The sequence below is a fragment of the Poromitra crassiceps genome, assembly GCF_964638095.1.
Source record: "Poromitra crassiceps genome assembly, chromosome: 25".
NCBI classification, from domain to species: Eukaryota; Metazoa; Chordata; class Actinopteri; order Beryciformes; family Melamphaidae; genus Poromitra; species Poromitra crassiceps.
This window is the reverse complement of record NC_139649.1, coordinates 18,719,688-18,746,176: the sequence shown is the minus strand read 5'-3', so window position 1 is coordinate 18,746,176 and position 26,489 is coordinate 18,719,688. Positions and strand designations below refer to the sequence as shown.

The 26,489-nt window shown below is 43.3% G+C and overlaps 1 protein-coding gene across 1 annotated transcript; it reads left to right on the top strand.

Annotated features, from left to right (window-relative positions):
• The first annotated feature begins 729 nt into the window (after positions 1 to 729).
• ppp4r2b (protein phosphatase 4, regulatory subunit 2b) lies at positions 730 to 9,865 on the top strand. The gene is made up of 9 exons (XM_083660734.1): positions 730 to 806; positions 1,553 to 1,634; positions 3,806 to 3,976; positions 5,361 to 5,454; positions 5,546 to 5,583; positions 5,696 to 5,773; positions 6,178 to 6,330; positions 6,445 to 6,746; positions 8,276 to 9,865. Exons 1-9 carry the CDS (start codon positions 770 to 772, stop codon positions 8,656 to 8,658), a joined length of 1,338 nt encoding a protein of 445 aa, XP_083516860.1. The 5' UTR covers positions 730 to 769; the 3' UTR covers positions 8,659 to 9,865.
• The last annotated feature ends 16,624 nt before the right edge of the window (positions 9,866 to 26,489 follow it).

The following is a 26,489-nucleotide window of genomic DNA, read 5'->3' as shown; positions in this document are numbered from 1 at the left end:
GCCGCATTCGCGTGTCGTGATTGGTCGGATTCCGTAGAACTTTCTTCCAGTCTGAAGGTTTTTTTCCCAACTTCCTTGTGCATGTTCTGGGGGTGTAACGTACAGACTGTATATAGCTGCATTCGCCGGATGTAGATGATACAGTCTGTTTTAAGAGACTAACTCCACCAGGATCAGAGGTGTGGTGAGCAGAACAGGGAGTCTGGTGGCAAAATCCAGGGACAACTTGGTTGCTTTAAATCCAGGGACAAAGTCATGATTGGTTGCTTTAAATCCAGGGACAAAGTCATGATTGGTTGCTTTAAATCCAGGGACAAAGTCATGATTGGTTGCTTTGTCCCTGGATTTAGCTCATAGATTTAGCTATAGAAAAGTCACTTTCCTTGAGAAATGTGTGGGCTAAGCTAAGCAGGATTCAATTTGAAATGTCAATTTATAAGTTGAATTTGTAAATTGGAACCGTTTTGAACAGAATGCAACCAAGTATCAACACCATACAATAATTTAAAAAATAATCCTGATGATAGAAGAAAAAAAATTGTCAATAAAATAGTAATCTGGGAACCCATAAAATAGAGCAACAAGTATCTCCGCAAAGTCATGTTCTCTGCTGCTTGTATTTTGATGTAGTCTGCTGCTGAACAGGCAGTGACGTCACGGCGCCATATTAAACTAGTCCTTCCTCTGACGGTGTGATCTCACAGCTAAGCAGCAGCTAGCCACCGCCAGTCTGCCTTTTACATCCACAAGACTGACAGAGGGCAACGACATGATGGAAATTGACTCGATTCAAGAGGCGCTCAAAGGTTACTACAATTTATTTCGACAGTTTTTGAGTTCCTCGAGACCACCTGTTATATGCGGTGGTTACATTATCAAAATACACGGAATGTAGCTCGTTAAGTAATATCGTTAGCCAGCTAGCTACTTAGTAACTGGCTAATGCTAACGTTACAAGCAGACTGAACAAGCAGTCTCACGGAAATGGCTAGGAAGCTAACGGTATCTGGAATAATGCTATCCTTTATCAGCCTTGCCAGATTTGATCTGACCCCTCTGACAACTCCTCCCGGTTATTCTTCGCTGGAGATGAAGCAATTGGCTAGTATTACAGGCTACTTTATCTGGTTTAATACACACAAATCTTAGCCGGCTATAAGCCATTTCATTTAGCTTCTCGTGCTAGGCAGATGGCTCAAATGAATGTAGTTGAAGCTAGCAAGCGAGTTAGCTAAACGGCTAGCATGTCACACAGCGCTAGCGTTAGTTATGTAAATAGCTAACGTTAATCGGCCAATGCTCTATTGGCCTGATTGTCCACATAGCTCCTAACAAGCTTTTTTTGTAGTTGGGCAAGTCATGCATACTATTCAACGCAGGTGGCCAAAGCATCTTCACTTCACAACAGAGTTATCGAGCTAGTTTAAACTGCAAGTAGGATCAATCAAAGTCTGTACATCTCTGGCCAGGCCAGCTGGTTAACCCAAGTACGTTAACGTTAAGTTAGCTACATGTTTACTCATTCGGTGACTTTTTTTTGCTCTCCTCTCAGATTTTGATAAGAAAGGTAAGAAGGAGGGCACTCCTCTTCTGGAGCAGTTTCTATGCCATGTTGCCAAGACTGGAGAGACCCTGTAAGTAAAATCCATAATCCATATAATGTAACAAAACGTATGTTATTGATGGCATGGTTAACTCCCACCCCGCCCAACACACATGTATACACATTTGTTTTTACGTTTCCATTGAAATCTGTTCATGGCTATAAACCATGTTAATTGCAACTGTGCAATTAGGGCTTGGTGATATGGACAAAATCAAACATCACAATATTTTTTGACCAAATACCTCTATCAATATTGTAGCCGATGACTATACGAGGGATCAGCCGAGCAGCATTTTGGTAAACAAACTGCATTTCCGGGTGGAAACGGCAATGGGACCCTATGGAGCCAGCTTTGAGTGCTCACTCTAGATAGATCTAGATCTACATTTTAAAAACTGCGACACTTCACATAACTTTAACATGACATGCATATATTATACATCAAACTCTTGAGCTACTTCTGCTCTCACTCAGAATGTCAAAATATAAGCGATGTCATGTATAGTTTTTGAGTTTTTTGTTTGGCACAACTCATACTAGGTAGCTGCCGCGGTTCCGGGTGTTTTGCTGTGATTTGTTGTTGTGAATGTGACGTCACGCTGATTCCTCATATTGGTGCTTTCACAAAATGTTTGTTTTTATTTGATTTTTGATAAATAATCATCAGTAATGTGGGTATGACTAAGTGGTAAAGGCAAATAACAGAACAGGTAGAACAGTCTGGTAAGTTCAAAAATTCCATCACACCTTACTGTAATGCAGCCTTTAAAACCAGGAAAAGACAATGTTATATGCCATATCACGATATTACGATATCCAAAATCTAAGACGATATCTGGTCTCATATCACAGTATCGATATAGTATCAATTAGAGCTGGGCGATAAAACGATAGCAATATATATCGCGATAGACACGTGATCAATATAATAAAAAAATGGCTCGATAGAGCCGTTTGATACACTGTATGAAAAAAACAAGAGCACTTCTCCGTGGCCATGGTCTGTGGCTCATAAACAGCCTATCATGTCCTTTGTTAATACAGCATGCTACGAGTGACACGGAGACAGCCAATCATTTACAGACAAACCCGAGCATGCACCCGCCCCAGCTCATAAACAGCCAATCATATCCCTTGACAATGGGCAGTGCTAGTGACGCGAACAGCATGTTTGGTCTCACCCGGCACCACACACCTCCAAGTGAATCAACAATAACACGGAAGAGAAAATGAGTGCAGGGAGAAGACGTGGAGGAAATTGTCAATACAAGGGACGCCGAAAGCAGAAAACCGTTGTCTATAAACGTTACAAAGAATTCAATGTGAATGAGTTTCAATTCATGTTAACATGAATTGACAGCGTATTAAGCCCGCAGTCTTTCCACTAATTTCACAAATGCGGACATCTCCAACGTTACTTTGTGGAATGCGGGGCAGCTCATTCACTGAATCACCTAACGTTAAACAACCCTGAAATACACGTTAAATAAAGGTTCTTTTTTGTTTGACAAGGCTGCCAACGCTAGGCTGTGTCATCAAAATAAAAGGTCACCATGCTTGCACTCAGAGCATACATGTGTGACAGTGTTAGCATTACAATTACCAATTGTGTGCCTTGAAAATAAGGTGGTTCAAAATAAAGTGGTTAAATGCAAACCTCCTTTTCTTCTCATGTTTCTTTTATTAATAAAAACGGGTTATTAAAAATGATCAATAATTATCGATATCGACTGATATGAAATATTTTATATCAATATACTTTTTAGCTATATCGTGTATCAATATATTGCCCAGTCCTATGTGCGATATATTAGTGCATTCTCTTAATTTGTAGTTGATAGTAAAATTGTGTAATTTCTCTGAATCTTGTACAAATGGGATGCTACTGTAATTGCATTTTCATGTCTTTTTTCAAATACATCCTTTGCATTTGTGTCCTCCATCATGTGTGCTGTGGCCTAGTTCTGCGGGTTTCTCCTGCACTCTTACACAGTTTCCTTTGTAATTTTATGCAGCTGTGGTGCTTGGGGGGATAAGTCTAGTTTTGCCCCATATCTATATCTGTCACTGTTTTGTTATGTGTGTGTGTGTGTGTGTGTGTGTGTGTGTGTGTGTGTGCGCGCACACACACATATACTTCCCCTATATATGCTATGCTCAAGTCTGTCGAGGCTTATCCAGCATGCCATTTTCTTCTAGGGTTCAGTGGTCTCAGTTTAAGGACTACTTCCTGTTCAAATTGGAGAAAGTGATGGATGACTTCAGAGCCTCAGCACCTGAGCAAAGAGGCCTGTCAAATCCCAACGTGGAGTCAATTCCATTTGAGGATATGAAGGAGAGGATCCTGAAGATAGTGGAGGGATACAATGGGTAGGTACCCAGCTAAAGCACTCTGATTCAGAGGCACGCTGGCCCGCTGGTTAGACAGACCATCTGTCTGCCAGAAAGAAGGTTCAACCTCTGTCAGCAAACAGTGTTTCTGCTGAAGTCTCCTTGAGCAAGTCAACGAGTCCCTACCAGCTCCAGTGGTCGATGCTCTGTAGCTGACCTGACCTTTGACCTGCTGGAAGGGGCAAACACAATTAGCTCTATGTGGATCAATAATGTATAGAATAATCATTATTATAGACTTACCGGTTTGTCCTCCAATAATATGATACTATCGTGAAATGCTATTGTTATTGCAGATTTTGTCATCTTAACACAATAGCACCATCTACTGAAGCTTTTCCATGTGTCTCATAGTATGGTTAGATCTGGTCTAAATGAATACATCATCCAGAAGACAAAAGGCTTAATATAATACATGCAGCTTTGCAACACATTTCAATTTTGTAAACTCTTCCTCAGACAGCCAAAGGAAATGATGCACTTATTATTATTATTTAAATTTTTGGCACTTGCATGAATAAATTCTCATATGGAGAATGCTGTAATCACACGCTTACTTTGACTGTTCAAAGGTAAAACATTCTGTCTAAAAACCAGTGTGCAGCTTTAAACTGTGTGCACAATTGCACATTATTATTACTAGAAATATCTCGCGCTTTGCACGCTCGGTTCTAGTGCTCGCATGTGCAGTTGAGCAATAGGACAGCTGCATGGCTGCCCTATTAAAGTAGTTAGATATTTTTCCTGAATTTTACAGAATCACAGGGAGGATCAGGCAGCTTCTAGCACTGTACTTGTTAAACCTTAAAAATACCATGATCTGCTTTTGCTGTGCTGACAAAAACAGAAACATCTTTTACAACAATGCAACATGGGCAAAATGTTGCCATACTTCACTTAGTGCACCTTGCTTCTTTACAATGTGGCTACAGGTAGTGATCAGCCGCTGCCATTCACAACCTTTTCTCTCTTTGAGCGACACAGCTAGCTCTCACACTTCCACACAGAGATTAGACACACCCCACCAGATCTCTGTTCCCTTGAATCATTAAAAGCACAGTCTTTATGTTCTGTTGGATGCCATTCAGAAAATAGATCATTTATGCAAAATGCTGGTATAGTACCATTTAAAATAAAGTGGTTCTGTGGTACTTAAGTAGTTACCCTGTTCTCCTCCTTTCCATTCGGCCTGTGACTTTTCCTCTCATTTTAGCAGAGAGCCAAGGCAGAGTACTCACCACCCGTACCAAATGAAAGGATGAAGCAGAATGTTGGGGCTATTTTTTAGAGCAGAAAGAGGGCAATTAGACACTTAACTGCCTTTCTAAATGACAGATGTTTTCTGTTGCTCTCCTTGTTTCAGAATCCCATTTACAATCCAGCGCCTGTGCGAGCTGCTCACAGAACCCAAGAGGAACTACACAGGAACAGAAAAGTTCCTCCGGGGGGTGGAGAAGGTAAGTGCTGAGCAGGATGGCTGTTTGTCTCATTGATTCTCAAGTTGTCAACCTGCTCAAACACCAGACCTATGTCTTTTTTCCCCTCTAGAATGTAATGGTGGTAAGCTGTGTGCATCCAACATCAGAGTAAGTGTGGTGTCCAAATTAACCTCGTCTCTCTCTACAAAACACTGAACTGTAAGAATGATGCTATCTGTGGGATTAAGACTTTGTTCTTTTTCTGAACTGTCTTGTGCAGGAAAAATGGATGCAGTGGAATCAATAGAATGAATGGAGTGATGCTTCCAGGGAACACGTCATCTGCCTTTACAGAGAGGTGATACTGGGGACACATTCAGTCCTTGATCCTAAATTCTATCATGGTTAAAGAGCATGGTGCAGGTTGATTTCTTTTTATGAATTTACATTTTGGGCTCATGATTAGTAGGAGATAAGTGGCATTCTTAAATGGGCCTTCTCCACTTGTTGCTGGGCTGATGGCATGATGGCCCAGCTGGCCTGACATCATTAGGTGGCAGTTCCATTTGCCCAACTGCCTTACAAAAACAATTTTATATACTGTATATATATATGTGTGTGTGTGTGTGTGTGTGTGTGTGTGTGTGTGTGTGTGTATACACACACATACTGTATATAGATATATAGATATGTGTGTGTTCTCGTCATTTGATAATTTGTTTACTAACTAATTTTCTCTTCATTTTGTCGGCTTTATTTTAGGAAAGTGAATGGTCCAGGAACTCCCCGGCCGCTGAACCGACCAAAGGTGTCTCTGGTCAGCTCGCTAGCAGCAAACGGTCTGCCAGACAGTACAGACGACAAAGAGCCCATCACAGAGCAAGACCGCGATGAAGACCGTGACGAAGAGTCTGAGTATGTTGGAAGCCACGGCATGACCAAAGATCCACGCTCCATGTCTTTGTTACATAAACTAATGCTAATCACATTTGTATTTCCTCCTCTCAATATATCTTGTTTTTCTGTCAGTGAGGTATCGGCGTCGGGGGCTACCCTGGGAAGCTCGGTGAAGAACAAGCACCAGGACGAGGATGAGGAGGAGGACATGGAGGCCGAGCAGCATGAGGTGAAGAGACTCAAGTTCAACGAGGACGACGACGACGACGACGATGAGGATGAAGAAGAGGAGCAGGAGGTAGACTCACGAAGACCTCTGCACGGTGCCTGCGTCTCCAAAGAGGCAGAAGCCATGGTCCAGGAGGACGAGGAGAAAGCCAACGACAGCGAGGAGAATGAAGCCTCCAGCACTGCTGCCACAGTGGAAGACCAAGGTAGGGTTTTTAAGAAATATTAATTTTAAGCTGATTGGCAGCATTTTTTTTTATTTTTTTTTACCATGGTCCTATGTAGCTCAGTTGGCAGAGCTTGGAATTAACATTGACAAAGTTGACTTCCACCTGGGGTCACCTATATGGAAAATGCACTCACAGTTACAATTGTCCAACACATTTTGGATAAAACCATGTGTCAAATTCAGCTATAAATGCTTTGACTAGGGCTTTTGTAGAAGCATTTGAAATTTTTCGCAGGGTTCGTACAAAGTCTAGAAATTTTGGGGAAAATTTTAACATGTTTTCAAGGTTAGGATTAGGAATATGCTTGAATTTGAATGTATACCTTGAAAAGTGCTTTCAACATAATTTAGACAATTCAACATCTACACAATCACTCGTGTGAACCAAACATCTTTAATACCTGAAATGATTCCGTCATCATATTTATTGTCTCCAGGCGTCTCACATAAGACACGGAGCAGACAGCAGGAGTGGACCGGAGCTAGATTTACTGACATGGGCTCTGAAATGAAAAGGGCCATTTTTCTGTTCAGCTCTGCTCTCCTCTCAGCGCTCTGAAAGTGCTTGAAAAATGTTTGGATTTTACTCTTAGAAATCTGTACGAACATTGTTTTTGGTACTGGTTCTGCTACCTTGATTTAAAAACTGATGCCTAATCAATACTTTTTTCTATATTTTTCATGAGCCAATCTATATATTCTTTCCCCAACATTTTTTTTTTACTTTTGGGAGTCTATATGTATATAATATGACATGATGATGGTTTGAGGCTAATGATCAAAGCTGAACTTGAGAGAACAGATTCCCGTCATAAGTTTATGGTTTGGCTGTTTCCATAACTCTCACTGGTCTCATGCACTAAGCAGCCCCTTGACATTAATTGTAATCGTCTAATGGAGAGTGGGCAATCCTCCCATTTCACTTTTCCTTTGTTCTTTTTCATTGAGACAGTGTAAGACTGAGGGGAAACACGTGAGAGAAGGTCTTGGCGGGATTGAGTACTATTTCATTTAGCAGACTCCTTTGAAAGAATGGGGTCGCACTCGACAGTGATGATATGTACAAGCAGTATTTATTCTAAGACAGGCGAAACATTTACGCCAGTCCTTTACAAAACATTTACACCAGCCCTTAACAAAACATTTACGCCAGTCCTTTACAAAGCAAAACATTTACGCCAGTCTTTTACAAAACATTTACGCCAGTCCTTTACAAAGCAAAACATTTACGCCAGTCCTTTACAAAGCAAAACATTTACGCCAGTCCCTGACAAATGAATGAATTCAGTAGGAGACCAGCAGGATTAGGACACTGGATCATTTGCAGGCTGACCCAGCCTTTAACCCTTCCACATCTCTGGGCTTGGTGATTTAGTTTTAGACTACCTGACACGGGGGCTCAAAGCTGCGACCCTCGTGTTTGTAGGCAGGGAATCTACAGCTGCATTACCCAGAATACCCGGGGTTTTAGTTTGAACTAATCCTTCTCCATCCATTTCCCCACAGAGCCAACAAGCAGCACGCAGGCAGAGGTATCTGCGGGCCCAGGCCAGGAGGCGGAGCAGGCAGAGAGGGAGGTGCCATGCGGCTCCCAGGAGGAGGGCAGCGACATGGACCAGACTGAGCAACAGGCCCCCACTGCTGTACTGGAGAGCCCTGAGACCAGCAGGGACAGTGAGGAGAGCAACAGTGACCCAGTCAGCAGTAGCAGCAGCAGCAGTGGTAGCAGCAGTAGCACAGAGGAGAGTGCAGCAGCGGCGGCCCGAGAAGACATAGCCCCCACTCCCTCCAGCAGTACGACTGAGCCCCCTACAGAGTGCCACGTGGAAAGTGCCAGCTCGAACACTGGGGCCAGTGAGGAGCCCGAGGAGCCCATGGAGCAGGACTAGAGTGAAGGCCTCCTGAAGCCATCTGTGACCATTAAACAATTTGTCCATGAATCCAGCTTGACCGTCACTGGGGACGAGGATAACTGCACCTCATACTCAAGATGAACGCCTTGTCTCGCTTTTGGACACTCCTCCAAAATGGCTACCTGGCATTGATGTGGGCATACAAATACATTTTCATTTGAAGTTTTTTTTTTTTTTTTACTGGAATATTTTATTGTTACTTTTATCCTCTATGATTATTTTTGAATTTCCCTGAAGACTTGTCGGTTTCCAAAGGGATTGGTTTCAGCAGCCTTGGAATTTCTTGAATATAGGTTTTTTTCCCCCCCTAGATGGGGTTGGATGCTGTGTTCTGGTTCTTTCGCTTTTCTCCACTCACTTCAACCGTTTGTACATCTTGACAGGAAAGGTGGAGGTCTTACGTTTTGTACCCCCTAGCCCCATTGGTTATCAGCTCCACACCATCAGGGTCCGAATAAAGCCACACCAGCCACTCATTCTTTATGCTGTTCTGGACATAAATGAGCTACTAGCATTTATGTTTTTGACTGAAGCACATCTAAACATGTTCAGCCCCCAACACCTAAACTAACCACCACTATGTTGCTCAAGTGCCACCACGGCTGTTAAGGAAATTTTATCTTTTATTATTATTATTATTATTATAATTATTATTATTATTACGTGTCCATTTCTGTGTGAGATGGGAGACATAGAAGTAGTTTTCTCCATTGTGTCCTTATATTCTTTTTAACCATCTTTTGCTATGATACACTACCAACCCCACTGAAGAATTCTGACATGCTACCTTGTAGAGGCGTCCTATGTAAAATTATATATTTTGGATGCATAGAACCACCATAATTTATATGATCATTTCAGCCTATTTTGGAGTATGTTTTTTGTTCTGTCTGCCAGTTCTAGTTTCCAAAACCAGCTGTAAGTACAAAGATGACTTCCGCTTTCTTTGTATCGTGATGTCACCATGTTGTTTCACAGACAGATATCCAGAGCAGTTACTGGTTACAGTTCTACACCTGTTTCTGCAGCTGTACTTTTTGATATTTAGAATTTTAAATTTCTGTAAAGTAGATTTTTGTAGATTGTAATACAGTATGTGTTCACTGCCTTTGTGAAACCATATATAATTGTATAATTTCTGTGTATACTCTGAATGCATTTGCTTTCAATGCGGTATTCAGAAACGGCAATAAATGTTTAACATTTTTACGCGTTGTGGTCTTGCTTATTTGCCAAGGAGACATCTCAACTCCTTAGGTAGCCTTTGAATGTATCAGATAACCTCTTGCATTATGTGATGTCCCTCTTGAACGTCTTTTGATTATATTTTTCACATTCATACCACTAATGTCATTGTTTTCTGAAAATGTGTGTGAAGCGGCTTGGCTAAAAATGTTCATTTGTTTAGCCTGCTTTATGCTGTTGCCAGCTTTGATGTGCACAAGAAAATTATTTCCCAAAATGTTGAGGTACCAACAGTGTAATGTGGCTTTTGAACTGATGTGTGTTGGCACTTGGCAGGCCTCTTGTGTAGAAGAAGCTCACCCATTTTGATGGGCTTGTCTATCTGGCTGACTAAATCCATTTTGGGCACGTTGTCCTCCCATCAGAACCTAAACCTGCTGAGGATCCAACCTTTTCGGACTAAAATAATGCAGATCTTCTCATGTTCCATGTCTCCACATGGAGGCCTGGAAGGTGCTCTTGAAGGTCGGCTTACGGGACTGTCTTACCCCCGCTGTCTTCTGGCTGCTGAAATTTGCCCAGGCTCTCTGAGGAAATAAAACGTGGATTGCATAAATCCAAGCAGCAGTGTTCAGCGGGAGGCTGAGGTCTTTGAAGACTTGTCTCCAGGGAAATAAATGCCAGTTCTCAACAGTGGGATTAAAAGCACCTCAGCGTCAAACCAATCTTCATTTGCTTCCAGCTTCGTGAATGACCGAGGATATTGTGGGATGAGTAGGCGCACTAGTGACGTAAAAAGCTTCACACTGGCATCAGTGATCATCTGATGTACCGTAATTTCCGCACTATAAGCCGCACCGGAGTATAAGCCGCAGCAGCAAAATTGCCTGTTTGTTACATATATAAGCCGCACCGGACTATAAGCCGCAGGTGTTTTAATGTTTTTTTTTTAAATTGTGTTTTAATGTTTAATTACCATATGTAAGGGTTCATGCACAGAGGGGATTGTCGGGAAAGAGATGGCTGTTTGAGGAAGCTCCCATTTATTAACATTTCAACAAAACATAACACAACACCACCTGTGTTTTTTTTTACAGTGCACACAGTGTCCGCGGTGTGGTGAAAAGAGGGCAAGAGAGGAAATTAAAACAGAAGTGGATTTATAGTTAGAAAGAGTGCTAAAAAAGAGATTTTTTTTTTTTTTTTTTTGGAAAAAATCCATAGATAAGCCGCAGCGGCTTATAGTCCGAAATTTACGGTACTCACGTTTACCTGTCATTACTTGTGTACAGTGTGGAGCTCTACTGCTCAACTACCATTACAAGTGTGAAATTGCCAGATGTGCTGTTGCTTTGTGCTCCGAGTTACTTCTGAGTAGTTTTCCATGCCTTGAGCCTTGGGGAGCTGGATTCATTAGTGGGGGATAAAATTCTAGAAAGGTAAATATCTGTTGTGAGATCTCCACTGAGAGAAGCTTATTACTCTCTGGCCTTCCCGAGGAAAAAAAACAAAACGCCAAGAAAACCCTGAAAGTGCAGCACACCTCTCTCTCTTTGTGACACTCAAAGGAGCGTGAAGGAGTAGATCAATCAAGGACGTTTTTTTTTTCTATTCGTGTTTTTACTCTCAAATTATTTTGAAATCCTTGCATAAGTGGTGTCTACATTTGGTTGTCAAAATCTGTGGATTTCTTTTCTTTTTTGCACTGTTGTAAAAAGCATACTGAGGTCGGTCACACATGACATCGTTATCTCACCGTCACAGATGTGTTGACGCTGTTCTCACTTGAAACGTGCTGCTGTTGAGGTGTTTGAATCTGCTGCTGTTGATGTTTTTTCAAAGATATTTAGCGGAGCCTTTGTACTGTTCCCCTGTTTGTTTTTATTACATGTACTGAGAAGCTTTGCCAAACGTTCTGTCACACTGCGCCCGTGTGCCTCGTTTATTCTACCTCAGCAGCTCCCAAATGTGTTCATAGCAAGGACCCCCTATGTATGTTTGCATTAAACCTCATTCAATACGATTATAACCCCCCCCCCCCAAGGAATATCTGAGAAGGCTGTTGTTAGATATGGTTTGGTACATGATTATAATGGTCTGTACTGAGGCTGGGGTGATAACAGCAGTGAGGAGAGTGAAACCTTTTATCAAAATAGCCGGTAAAATAACTATGAAATTAAACTCGCCCTCGTTTTGCTGCTGACCCCCTGGAGCCCCCTCAAAGAGTTAGCGGCCCATGGACCCCCCTTTGAAAAGCGCTGTATGTAGTTACAGCTCCAGAATGTTTGAGTTTCATGCTTCAACTCCTGACCCAAGAGAGGCGCGTTCAGAAGGAGCAGAAGTGAAACTTTGCTCGGCAGTTAGTAGCGCAGAACAAATCACACTAATTGTCTTTTTTCACCCTTTTTTTTCAACCTGTAATTATGATGAGTTTGAGGTGATGACCAAGGCTCATTTACATAAAACTCCACAGTCGAAAGACGATTAGAAGTTTCAGCCAGAACTTGGTGGAGTACTTAAGTGTTCAGCACACTTGGTGCTTATTTCAGATTTAATTGACTGCGTTTGGATGGAGAGTGTTAACTTGTCCGTACTCATCCTCATCCTCCTTCAGCTTTAGCTTTATTAAATAATATGTTAAATATGACTAGGATTAATAGGAAAGAAAGCAAGGAGATATATATAACAGCATTAACTTGATTTGAAAATATTGGACAAATGATTCAACAAAGTGACAAATAGGCCTACAACTGCGAAAGTTTAATAGTATTAGTTACCGGTACAAAGAGTTAGGAAAGTTACAGTGAGGCCCTCCCCCCAAATCTATTTGTCAACCTAAGTTAAAAACAAAAGTTGTTGAAACTATATGAAATGACCCACAAATGAATGTGGCACATAATTGTATACATATTAAGCGATATTAGCAGGCATAAATAATCTGACAATCAAATGAGATGAATAGGCTACTCTTTGTTTGGAAGGAAGACACACCATGGACAGCCTGTCAGTCCATCACAGGAGCAGCACAGATAATAAACTCATACTTCCAGTTAGGAGCAATTTACAGCCCCATTACTTGCATGTTTTGGCAACAAAGTTGCATGAGGTTCATTTTCTCTTCCATGCATTTTAGCCAGTCTATTTTTCATAGCATGGGCAGAATTGCACTTGCCATTGTAGTGAAGGACAGTGCTGCGTGGTGTATTTTCAGTGAGGTTTTTAACATTTGACGAATGCATTGCAGGTGTGCCAGTGAATATGCAAACTTGATCAGCCACACCATTATCATCAATCGCCATCCGTCACTTGAAAACCCAGCTGTCAACAGCCAGACCTAAAATAATGATGTGGAAAATCAGGGAGGGGCTGATGAGTGGAGGTTGCATGACATAATCACAGCTCCATTCACTAAAGTAGAAATGACTGCAGGATCTGCATTGTAAGCATGTGTCTTATAGTTTTGCATCTTCGGGTGGGGGTGGTGGTGTCAGGGGCAGAAACACCACGGGAAAAAAATAGGACTTTCAAGTAACGGGAAACAAATAGGACTTTCAAGTAACTCAATGACAATCACACACAGGCATAATCCACATAGGGACGTCCAGATATCAAACCTCCTTGATACTATCCTTGCTGTAGGGCCACAGTAACAACTGAGCTACACCCAGGATAAATGAAATTATACAAATAGCAAAAAGAAAAATAAGAAATTAGTAAAAGGATGAACCTCATGTAACTTTATTATGAAACAGAGTTAGTTGAAGTTCATTCTCTCTTCCAACATTTGAGCCAGTCCAGTTTTCCTAGATTGTTCAAATACACCACGTTCAGAATTGCACTTGCTAATGTAGTGATGGCCAGTACTGGAGTCTGCACAGAGCACCAGAAGGTCACTTTATCCAGATTAAAGACGGTTATTAAGTAAACTAGCACTGGAGGAACATAGGACATGAATATAATGACAAGGTTGTTGGTGATGATCTGGAGAGCTTTCTTCTTCTGGGGGTGCATGTCTCTTCCTCCGGGGTTGGACCTCTTCAGAGTCCAGAGGATGGAGAAGTGGCAAAATCCAATAACCGGGATAGTGACAATGATGACCGAGATTGGGGCGATACTTTCCGGTTCATAAATCATAAAAAATAAAGAGCCCATAGCAAAGGTGACAGTCCAAACAACAACAGCCATCAGCACCCTGGGAGTCAGACTCTTTCTTGCTCGATAGGTGACGGGATGAACCACAGCCAGATAACAGTCCAGACACATACAAGTCATAAAGAGAGGTCTCCCACACACTTTGAATGAATTGCAGAAGTACATCACTCTTTCATACGTAAAGCTACGGCCGAACGGATAATTGTACACCTCCGCTAGATTAAAGAGCAAATAAAGTACATCCATGACAGTGAGGTTTAACAGAAAGACGTCTATGGGGGTGAAGGGGATCCCCCTCCTGTGTCTCTGAAACACCTGCCAGAGGAGAGCAACACCCGCAGGAACCCCAAACACAGTGGAAACAACACTGACAGACATCCAGAAGACAACACCGGCCCAGTTCTTGTCACACAAGTCAAAGTCAAACTCTGTTTCATTGCTGTCGTCGCAGTAGTAACTGTTTAGCAAGCTGTAGTAGCACTCAGTGCCGTTAACTAAGTGAGACATTTTGATTTCCCCACAGCTTGTTTCTGAAATTTGGAAGAAAAAAATCAACAACATACAAACAAACAAACAAACAAAAATGAAAAAACATGAATCAGTGAAAAACACATCCACGGTTCTTTCTGTAACAGCCACCTACAATAATTTAACAATTAAATCTTACCTCTCGCTGCCAGCAGTAGTGTTTGTAATAGCTAAATGACCTGCTGTAGCCTATTTGAGTGATGTTTCTTCATTTGAATAATGTAGGAGTGTCTGTCAATATAATGTGATAAGCCACCACCACCACCACCACCATCATCATCTGTCACTTGAACACCTGCTGTCAACAACCAGGTTGTTGTTGTTGTGTTGTTTGTTTTTTCAAACCAGCCATAAACTAATGATGCGGGAAGTCAGAGAGGGAGTGATGGGTGCATGGAGGTATCAGGTATCATCTGTCCAGGTGAGTCATATTAAGTTGAATATCACGTAGCACTGTCAAACTAAATGAATGTGATATCGTGTGCAAAATAAATCAGCGTTGTTTTTCAGTGAAGTTCTCCTTTAACTACAGCGGAATGATTTGCAACAAATAATAGTTTCTCTTCACAGTGTGATTGTTGGCTGTTTTTGTTTTGGAAGTCTAAAGAACAGAACCCCATTGACTAAAATTGGTTTAGAAAAGGCTGCTACGAAATTGTGCCGGCAACCTCCCCAAAGTATTATTATGGACTAACAAAATTTTCACCTGTGTTTCATTTGGCATGAGGGTGAGCTAGATGATGATAGAATTTTCACGTTTGTGTGAACTATTCCTTGAAGTGGTTGGAGAGGGTTGAAAGGTCACAGATGGAGCACAGTGTCTAGACTCTGTTGGTGGAGCATCAGCAGCAACATCCATCCCCACATTAGCCACGGCCTCTCTGCCGGGGTCAGGGCCCACCACGCGCAATCTCCGTGTCATCCAATAGAGGGTACTGTTTAGTTTCTGAGCCAGACCTGACATGCCTCGCCTGCCCCTGGAATCAGAATGCAGACTGAGTTTCCCCCGCTGCTCCCGGTGAGCGGAGGCTGTGGCTGTGACACATTCAGCACATCACCCCATACTCTCCTCCAAAACTCCTCTGCAACCGCAGACAGACATGATGACCTCCTCAGGCTACATCCACTCCACTCACTACAGGAACTTGGGTCATTTCCATGTCTTTGGGGAAGGGACTATAATCCGGAGCATTATGCAGATTCTGCAGCACAATAGACTTTTGATTTGACCAAACAATGGTTTGGACGGCAAAAATGTCTTCTCTTATTGCTGGTATGCCAATCAAAATAGCGATGTTAATCCTTGCTGCTGCTGCTTGGTGCGGACTGTGACACGTATTCACAATTCTTCAAAAAGCAGACAGACAGATGAACTCCTGCGTGTCTCGCTTTCATTCCTCTTGAGGGGAAAAGAAGCTTTGATCAGAATGATCTCTAGAATCTGCTGCCTGTAAATACTTCCTTCATCTTGTCCTTCATCTTGTCCTTCATCTTGTCCTACATCCCAACAAACACTGAATATTTGTTAAGAAAATGAGGGAGCTAACAAACCCATCTTTGCTACGTTACTATGCTAGTGTCTCAATGGTGGAGAATTGGAGGCGTTGGCGCGGCAAACGTCAATGTCAAGTGACATGACATGATCTGGCAGGCAGCAAGGTCAAACATTCTGAACCACTCTGACAAATGGCAAGCAGCACTATAGTGGGTGGGATGTGTTGGCAGACAGGGAGAAGAGTGTTTGTTTTTCCACTTCAAGAACACCAAATGCACCTAAAAACGGAGGCGGTGGACAGGCAGCACCACCGGAGGCCCCCCAGACAGACTTCACGAGAAACGCCCTGGCAGTGAGAAATACTACGCAATGTTCTGAAACGCTCTGAAGAAGAGGCAGGCAGAAGGTAGATGAGATTCGGAACTGCTTCGGCGTGGGGGCGGCACACTAAGCGGGTGGTTATCTCAGGTAGTTGTTTGAATTTCCACTTCTCTGTCAGAGTGGCATCATCATCAGAGAGAAGAAAACAGAGACAGACAGAGAGACTGCTTTGATTTAGTCCTTCTATTTATGTCATTGCCTATCAGCGTCCTCGTTCACATCATTTTCAAGTGTCGTCAGATGCTGATGCCAAGAGAGCTACTTATGACACAAAGTGGTGACATTTATGATGATGAGGAATAATAGCAGGCTGGCTCCAAGCCTCCAGTGGTGTTTGTCTTTGGCAGCTGCTTCTCATCTGGCCTGTAGCTGCTTCTCATCTGGCCTGTAGCTGCTTCTCATCTGGCCTGTAGCTGCTTCTCATCTGGCCTGGAGCTGCTTCTCACCTGGCCTGGAGCTGCTTCTCATCTGGCCTGGAGCTGCTTCTCATCTGGCCTGGAGCTGCTTCTCATCTGGCCTGTAGCTGCTTCTCATCTGGCCTGTAGCTGCTTCTCATCTGGCCTGGAGCTGCTTCTCATCTGGCCTGTAGCTGCTTCTCATCTGGCCTGTAGCTGCTTCTCATCTGGCCTGTAGCTGCTTCTCATCTGGCCTGTAGCTGCTTCTCATCTGGCCTGGTGCTGCTTCTCATCTGGCCTGTAGCTGCTTCTCATCTGGCCTGTGCTTCTCATCTGGCCTGGAGCTGCTTCTCATCTGGCCTGTAGCTGCTTCTCATCTGGCCTGTGCTTCTCATCTGGCCTGGAGCTGCTTCTCATCTGGCCTGGAGCTGCTTCTCATCTGGCCTGTGCTTCTCATCTGGCCTGGAGCTGCTTCTCATCTGGCCTGTGCTTCCTGCTGCTTCTCATCTGGCCTGGAGGTGCTTCTCATCTGGCCTGTGCTTCCTGCTTCTCATCTGGCCTGTAGCTGCTTCTCATCTGGCCTGTGCTTCCTGCTTCTCATCTGGCCTGTGCTTCCTGCTTCTCATCTGGCCTGTAGCTGCTTCTCATCTGGTCTGTAGCTGCTTCTCATCTGGCCTGTAGCTGCTTCTTATCTGGCCTGTAGCTGCTTCTTATCTGGCCTGTAGCTGCTTCTCATCTGGCCTGTAGCTGCTTCTCATCTGGCCTGTAGCTGCTTCTCATCTTGTAGCTGCTTCTCATCTGGCCTGGAGCTGCTTCTCATCTGGCCTGGAGCTGCTTCTCATCTGGCCTGGAGCTGTTTCTCATCTGGCCTGGAGCTGCTTCTCATCTGGCCTGTGCTTCCTGCTTCTCATCTGGCCTGGAGCTGCTTCTCATCTGGCCTGTGCTTCCTGCTGCTTCTCATCTGGCCTGTGCTTCCTGGAGAAAGTGACATGGATGCCACTGATCAGCGTTTTCAGCGACATGTTCAGGTCTCACTCCTGTCTCAGTTCCCTCGCTTTGTTTCTTTTATTTACCGAGGCAACAGGAAGGCTGCAACTTTCAAAGTAAAGGCAGCAGAGGAGCGCAGGCTCTGCTGGGACTTAACCCCCGGTCAGCCAAGAGAACATCATGTGGCTCCAGAAGCAGGAAGCAGGAAGCAGTGGGAATTAAGGCGGGGACCGTGCTAGTGCGATAGCCTCGACTTGGAGCCGTGCCGGTGGCAGCTAGACCCACTCGAACGTCAGCTTGATGAGGCGTCGCACGGGAGTCCCCAGCAAAATAGTGTGATTTCACGAGGATTTCAATGATTAGACTCTAATCATTGAAATCATTGCTAATGCTAACCTCTAATCATTAGAGGTTAGCAGGAGAGAATGTAGTGCATATACTTGGTACTAGCTTTCACTCTCTCCTGTTATCTCCCCATCTACATTATATTATACTCGTGCTGTTCGCATCAGCTGCGTCAAGTTCACATTTTCGAGGAGCTGCTCGCCAGCTGCAGCGCACCCCTCTGCGCATTCGGCGAGGATTTTGATGCACAAGCATGTAAAGGCTTTTAGTCTAAATGTGACAGTTATGGTAAAGCGTTCATAGCAGAAAGGCCTCCAAGACACGTGTTGGCTCATTTCATCTACTTTGCAAAATGTTCCTATTAAGGCCAGATGTCTCCCATCTTGCAATAGCACCCCCCCCCCCAAACAAACAAACAAACAAACAAAAAACATTGCTGATACTTGAAATACTAATACAAGTCATACAGACATGTCTAATAAAATGAAGCATTCATTAGCACAGTTCATCAGGTTGCAGCCTCTCTAGTTCACTACACTCTAATGAAGTACACTAATTGACTTTACTGAACATGTTGGCAGCTTCCCCCCGGCCACTCAGCCTAATTGCACTGACGGGCCTTGTTTATGACAGCCCAATGCTTTTAGAGGCCATTTTGGGAGAGGCAGGCTGCTCTGTGCCTGGGGTTGTAAAAAGTGTGAATGGGAGACTAATAAAGGCGCAATTACAGCAATTGTGTGTGTGTGTGTGTGTGTGTGTGTGTGTGTGTGTGTGTGTGTGTGTGTGTGTGTGTGTGTGTGTGTGTGTGTGTGTGCGCGCGCGTGCATGTGTGTGTGTGATAGTGATGTTGAGTGTGATTGTATATGTGCATTCTCCTCCTGGGGAAGAGCTGGGCTGCTTGGATGCTATATAATGATAATGGATTATTAGACCACAGATGAGGGGGTTTCTATGCTGCTACCTGTCCAAGCAAAAGCTAACTTCATTCATCCCAGGTTTTGTTTACGCTCGCTGGTTCAAGTGTGGGTGACAGCACAATTTAGTGAGCTTAGAATGATATGGTACTTCTATCTGCCTCCAGGATAGATCTGATATATGAAGCTTCAAAGTGTTTTAGCATCCATTGAGTTCAATGGGGATGGGTCTGTTTGTTTTAGTAGCTAATACAGACACAAAACCTCTTGATTCATAAGGCCATTCTGGGAGAGCTCCCAATATGCTCATTCATTACCTTGCAGGAAAACAGCATTTATCAGTTAGATTCTGGTTGTAGATGGAATTTGTATCAATAACATCATTCTTCTCCTGTATTAACCAGATAGTCTCTCAAGCCCAAATGAGACCAGTGACCAGACGTCAAAAATAATAAAGCCAGGAGTCCAGGAAAGTTTGTCTTATGAAAATGTATTGTAGCCAAACATATCTCTAAATAGAATTAGAGGGAGACCGCATCATCTCAGGTATACATGAACCCAGTAAAGATTTAACATTTGCTCATAGATCTTATAGTGAGAGCAGAGAGCAGAGGAGAGGGAGGACCTGTAGGAAGATCACCTGAAGGTTGCAGCTTGTGTGTGTGTCTGGCTGCAGCCTGTCACTCACTGTGACCTGCTCAATGCCACAGGACAACAGATACAGTAGGCTGTCTATTAGTGGAATGGAATTTATGATTATCTGTCTGTCTTTAACTATGTGATATGCAATTATAGCTGATTGATTATGAAATGAAACCAACAGAACTTACATTTTCTCCATCAATTCTCAAAAAAGCGTCCTGCTGGGTATACTGACCGTGCCAAAGGCTCGGACTGTGTTCGGCAAAAAGGCCTTCCAGTTGTCTGCCCCTCTGGCCTGGAATTAGCTTCAGAATCAATGAATCTAAATGGTTTTAAAGCTAGGATAAAAGTCATGGAGGAAAATTAAAGTCTGTAAGTGTTTTGACCCGTAAGTGGTAACATTACTACGGTACATTGAATCCTGCCTGCCTTCAATGTGAAATTTGATGTGCTTTTCTTTTAATCCTTGGTTCTTAGTTGCCTAATGTATGCAAGCATTGTGGTGATGCGTTATGTTGTAACTGTATGTCTGTAACCTTGTGCTGCTTCTTGGCCAGGTCTCTCTTGCAAAAGAGGTTTTTAATCTCAAAGGGACCAACCCGGTTAAATAAAGGTCTATATATATATATATATATATATATATATATATATATATATATATATATATATTCCTTCCCTGTATGCATAAAAATAAAATGCATAAAAATAAAAGAATACCGACTGGGCCTGGGCGGCTATTTTCACTTAACCCTTAACTCCAGTGTTCGTCTATTGGAGGACCTCAAAAACAGGCAAATGAAATGGAGAGCAGGGCCGGTTCCAGAACAAGATGACTAGGGGTGCATCCTAGATAGGAAAGGGTGCAGATGCCCGGCCGAAGGCCGGGCCCACTCGGGTGGCCGGCCTTCGGCCGGCCGCCCGAAAAATTTGACATGTTATTTTACTAAAAATAATGCATTTGACGAACTTCCGGTGAGGCGCGAGGCAAAATGGCGACACGACGCTGAGCGCTGCCTAAACCCCCCTTATTTCACGCTCGTTGGGGCTCACAGAAAACATTATTTTGGGTCAGCCTTAGAAGAAAAGTTGTCTAAAGTCATGGCGGACAAGAAAAATCAGTCTAGGGGAGGATTGGGGACTGGCGCACGCCGCCGAGGTGATGAGCCGCCAGATTCACCACCACCACCCCACGCAGCAGGAGAAATGGCTAAGCTAGTCAAAGAAACGATAGCAACAGAGCTGGGATCGCTGCATGAAACAGTAGCCGGCATGCTGGAGAGCTCGCTCAAAAAAGCCCTCGAGCCCATATTGAAGCAAATGACAGAGAATGGCGATATCCTCCGTGCATTAAAAGAACAGTCGGATATACACGATAAAAAATTCGGCACAGTCTTTAACAAGATGGACGGCCTCCAGGCTAACGTGCGTAAGAACGAGAAAGATACTACCTCCTGCATGGCGGAGGTGACTAAGTTACAGAGGAAGCTCAATGACTTAGAAGATAGATCCAGGAGGAATAATGTGCGGCTCGTTAACTTACCTATGGGCGCTGAGGGGGACGACCCGGGTGGATATCTCCAGAAGATGTTGCCTAACTGGATCCCAACGCTCAAGAACAACCAGGGCACTCCGTTGGAGATCGATAGAGCACACCGGATTTTCTCCAACAACACCGCGAGACCACGGACCATGATCTTCAGGCTCCTTCGTTACACCGACCGACAGGCTATCCTTGACGGGGCACGAAAGGCCAGGCCCGCGCAAGACGGCATCCAGCTGCAATTCTACGCCGACTACAGCAACGGGACAACGAAGGAACGGCAGGCATACAGGGAGATCCGCGCTAAGCTTCGGGAGAAAGGGATCGAATCGTTTTTGATATACCCAGCGATCCTGAAGGTGAATCATAAGGGCAAGAGGATGTCGTTTGACTCGGCAGGAGAGGCGGAGGAGGCCCTGGCGGATCTGATCGGTGCGGGAAGATAGAGAGTGGGATCCGGGGACATGGAGTGAGAGGAGGTGGAACTGTTTCGGTTTGGATAACCTGCGCTTGCACGTAGATACGGACTTGGCACATCGTGTGGGTGATGTTGAATATTTTGATTTCTTTCACATTGAAATTGACTGGTTACAAGGTGTGAATTTATTTTTCTTCTTGAAAGTTGCAGTTACACATTTAATTTTAAGATACTGTTCGACACACCCGAACGTTACTCTGTAATGCGAGTGGGGTGGGAGATTGGAGAACGTTAACTTGTTTTGGATAACTTTAGGTAATGTATATTGCAGCTTTAGTGATGTTTTGTTTTTATTTTGAGGCTCACATGGTATGACGTCATCGTTGGGCGACGCAAACTGTTTACATTCTGGGGAGCAGGGTGGCTTTTAATTTTAATTTTTGCACCACTAGGGGTCGTTGTTGCCTTGAGAGTGCTATGGCTCAAACGGAGGCTGTGCTGTGGTGTTCTTTTGACAGGGATGATCCCAGTTGCAGTTTTACAATTTTGATGGGCTAGACTTGATCTTATTTGTTTTGTTTGTTTTTATTTATATCTGTGAGAACCAAATTAATTTATTTTTTGTGCTAGGGGGGGCAGTCAGTGCTCAGTGTTAGACATTGCTGAGTGACGCTCACAGATGTTACAAGGTAAGGGGGTGAGAGGGAGGGGGGGTGGCTGTGGGAGGGGGGTAATTCAGAATTCCACCAATTCACGACGACAGATTCAGGGGAATATTTGCAACATAGGCAGACCAGAACATTTCAATATTGTTTCATTTAATGTTAGGGGACTTAACTCCCCATACAAACGTTCAAAGATATTAGATTTCCTACGCAGGAAGAAGATAGATATTGCGCTATTACAAGAATCACACTTAAGGCCTAATGATGTTTCCAGGGTTCAAAACCGATTCTATAGGCCAGTTGTGACATCGGCGGATGGTACTCGTACAAAGGGAGTTATGATAATAATGAGACGGAGCATTAATGTATCAATCGAAAAAACTGGCTCTGACGCTGAGGGACGTATGGCATTTTGCTGTGTATCTATTCAGGGGAAGAAGGTGGCATTCGTCAGCATATATGCCCCAACCATTCACGATGCAGAATTTTTCCCCTCAATTACTGCACAATTAGTGAAGCTTAACGACTACCAATTATATATTGGTTCAGACATGAATGCTGTTGTAGACAATAACCTCGATAAGTCATCCTCGGTGTTAGCGGGCTCTCAAGAAGCAGCTTCTAAAGCACTTAATCGCTTTATAGCGGATTTGAATCTGACTGATGTATGGAGGATACATAATCCATCTGTTAAAGACTATACCTTCTTCTCCTCAAGACATAAGATGTTTTCGCGAATAGACTATGTCCTGGTATCTTCTAGATTGCTGCCCTCTGTACACTCAATAGAATTTCTGCCCAGACACTTGTCTGACCATAACCCTATCATATCCACCTTTAATTATGGTAGTATTATGAACAGGGCCTCCAGATGGAGGTTTAATGCCACCTTACTAAGCAACAACGAATTTCTAGTACAATTGAAAACCAAATTGACTGAATTTATAGTTATAAATAAAAATAGTGTCGCAGATGTGACAATAGTTTGGGCCTCCATCAAAGGCTTCATACGAAATAATGCCATCTGGTTCAGCTCCCATCTACATAAAAATCGGCTCCGGCAAATTTCCACGTTAGAAGAACAATGTAAAACTTTGGAAGATGAGCTTAAAGGGGGATACACCCTGGCAAAAGAAAACAGGCTCAAAACCAAACAAGCAGAACTGAATGATTTGTTAAGGCGTAGGGCGGAATATATGATCCACATAACCAAAAGAAAATACTATGCAGAGGGTAGCAGACCAAGCCATCTTTTGGCGCTCACTCTTAAACGACAGGAAGCTAAAAGGTCCATACCAGCGATCAGATGTGCTAACCGAGGGGTAGTAACCTCAACAGAGGAAATAAACGAGACATTCAAAAATTATTTTGGGCAGCTGTATACAAATGGCCCAGCTCCCACTGAGGATGACTTTTCTAACTTTTTTGGTGGACTAGACCTCCCTAAATTGTCAGAAGAGGAGACTAAAGCCCTGGACTCTCCTATCACACTAGATGAGCTATTGGGAGCAGTCAAAGCCACTAATAAGGGCCGTACACCAGGTATAGATGGCATACCAGTGGAGCTCTATCTTTCACTGTGGGATGTTCTTGGACCAGTGTGGTTAGAAACGTTGGATTATGCTATCAAAAAGGGCAGTTTCCATAGAGACTTAAACACAGCCTTGATTACTGTTATACCTAAACCCGGGAAGGACCCCTTGGAGTGTGCCAATCATCGCCCAATTTCGCTGATAAATGCTGATCTCAAGATATTCTCCAAAGTCTTAACCGGTAGACTTGAAACAGTGGTTAAGAAAATTGTGAGTCCGGATCAGACGGGCTTTATTAAGGGACGCTTGGCCTCTGATAACGTCCGCCGACTCCTACACATATTGAGCGCGTCACATATGATCCCACCTGAGTGTGGCCTGCTATTTGTGGACGCTGAAAAGGCGTTTGATCGCCTCGAATGGCCATATTTGTGGAGGGTTCTGAGAGAATTTAAATTTGGAGACAAATTTATCAATATGATTCGTACGCTATATGCCAACCCATCAGCTCGGGTGTGTGTGGGAGGAGGCCTCTCTGAACTATTTGACATCAAACGTGGCACACGTCAAGGGGATCCTCTCTCGCCTTTGATCTTTAATTTATCTATCGAACCGCTGGCTCAACTAATCAAGAATTGCCCTCAGATTTCCCCCATCACAATAGGTGCAACATCCCACTCAATTTCGCTATATGCGGACGACACGTTGGTGTACATGGCAGACGTTCAACGAACGCTCCCCAGGGTATTAGAAATACTAGATCACTTTGGACACCTGTCAGGTTACAAGGTCAATCTGGCTAAATCTGCATTGATGTTGGTTAATACGGACCATAGTAGGGTGGTTCTCCCCCCCCAGATTAGTATTGCGAAAGAGGTCCTCTACTTGGGTATTAAAATCAGTACTTCATTGTCTTCTATAGCTAAAACAAATTATTCTTTAGTGTTTAAAAAAGTGGAAGAGGATATTGCAAGATGGAAACATCTGCCAGCGTCAGTCCCAGCTCGGATATCAGTCATTAAAATGAACATCTTACCCCGTATTAATTTCATCAGCTCGATGATTCCACTGGCTCCTCCGATAGGTTACTGGCAGAAGCTGGACTCCCTACTAAGAGGTTATGTCTGGAATGGTAAACGTCCCAGTATAAAGTGGTCAGCTCTCCAGGTCAAGAAGTCGGTTGGGGGATGGGCATGTCCAAATTTTAAATTATATCACTGGGCATTCGTATTGAGGAGTCTCAGTTACTGGCTGGATGGAGATAGAGTTTCATCTTGGAAAAGCGTGGAGCAAGAACTAATAACACCAATAAGATTGAAGGATTTTCTCCTTATAGGTATATCTAATAAAAAATGTAGTTTGCTTTATGGTCCAATCTTTACGTATATGCTTCAAGTGTTTAGAGCAGCGGAAAGGTTTCTGAAGATCAAAAACAAGTGGTACAAATCATCTCCATTATGGAATAACAGTCATCTGCTAACTGGGGGGAAACCTTTCAGTAACAGATCATGGGAGGATAAAGGTATCATGTCTCTTCAAGATATCAATGGGGTAGACCGCATTCGCGACTTTCGAGACCTAGTCTCCAGCTACAGCATCGATAATCACTCTCTTTTCTTTTACTTCAGAATAAGATCAGCCTGTAGAGCCTATCGGGTTCCCTGGGGGTCAGAGTTGAAAGAACATCCTATTCTTGACTGGGTAAGAATCGCTCCAAAAAGTATAGTGTCATATATATATGATAATTTTAACTCTCATAAGTATACACCTACTTGTGGTATGCAGGCATGGGATAGAGAACTAGGACAAGAGTTAAACTGGGATGCAATTTGGGATAATGTTACTGGTGCTTCGAAGAATCCAAACCATCAATATATACATTTGAAATTTTGTCATAGAGCGTATCTAACACCGAGAATTAGGCATAGGATGGGATTGGTAACTGACCCATTTTGTACGTTCTGCCACCCGGGGACCATTGGCTCTTTTATGCATGTTGTATGGGAGTGTCCAGGGGTCTTGGAGTTTTGGGGGAAGGTTATTAATACGCTGTCAGACCTGCTGGAGGTGCAACTCCTGGTGGACCCGGCAGTCCATCTGTTGAATGATGACTCGCATATCGTCTTCACCGGAAAATCACGTAATATCTGGCTGGCAGGTCTAACGGCCGCCAAGAAGATTGTTGCTCAACGCTGGAATCCTCCACATGATATATCACACACTCATTGGCTTCGGAGCTTTCTGGACATTTCATACCTGGAACTATCTTCAGCAAGAATTAACAAGGCAAAACCAAACACGATTGTAGTATGGACGGATTTAATTTCGAAGTTAAAAGATCTTCTGATTAGGTGATTATTTTTATTGGACGTATGCCTGTTTTTGTTTTTGTTTTTGTTTTAATTTATATGGTCAGTTGCAATAGTCGAATTGGTGGTAAGGGGTGGGGGGAGGGATAAGTGGGTTTATAAATATTCATAATTGTATGGTAGTCATATATATTGTATATATTGTATGAATGTATGCTTTGCCTACAAAATAAAAAATGAATGATAAAAAAAAAAATAATGCATTTGACCATCATTTCAAGTAGAATGATACCACCCAAGCAAGAATATTTCAAGTGTT

What these genes read in the sequence shown, in the direction of transcription:
- ppp4r2b (XM_083660734.1), top strand. Translation starts at nt 770, where the DNA reads ATGATGGAAATTGACTCGATTCAAGAGGCGCTCAAAG. An exon ending in GATTCAAGAGGCGCTCAAAG is followed by an intron (nt 807 to 1,552) that starts GTTACTACAATT and finishes CTCTCCTCTCAG; the next exon opens with ATTTTGATAAGAAAGGTAAG. An exon ending in TGTGTGCATCCAACATCAGA is followed by an intron (nt 5,584 to 5,695) that starts GTAAGTGTGGTG and finishes TGTCTTGTGCAG; the next exon opens with GAAAAATGGATGCAGTGGAA.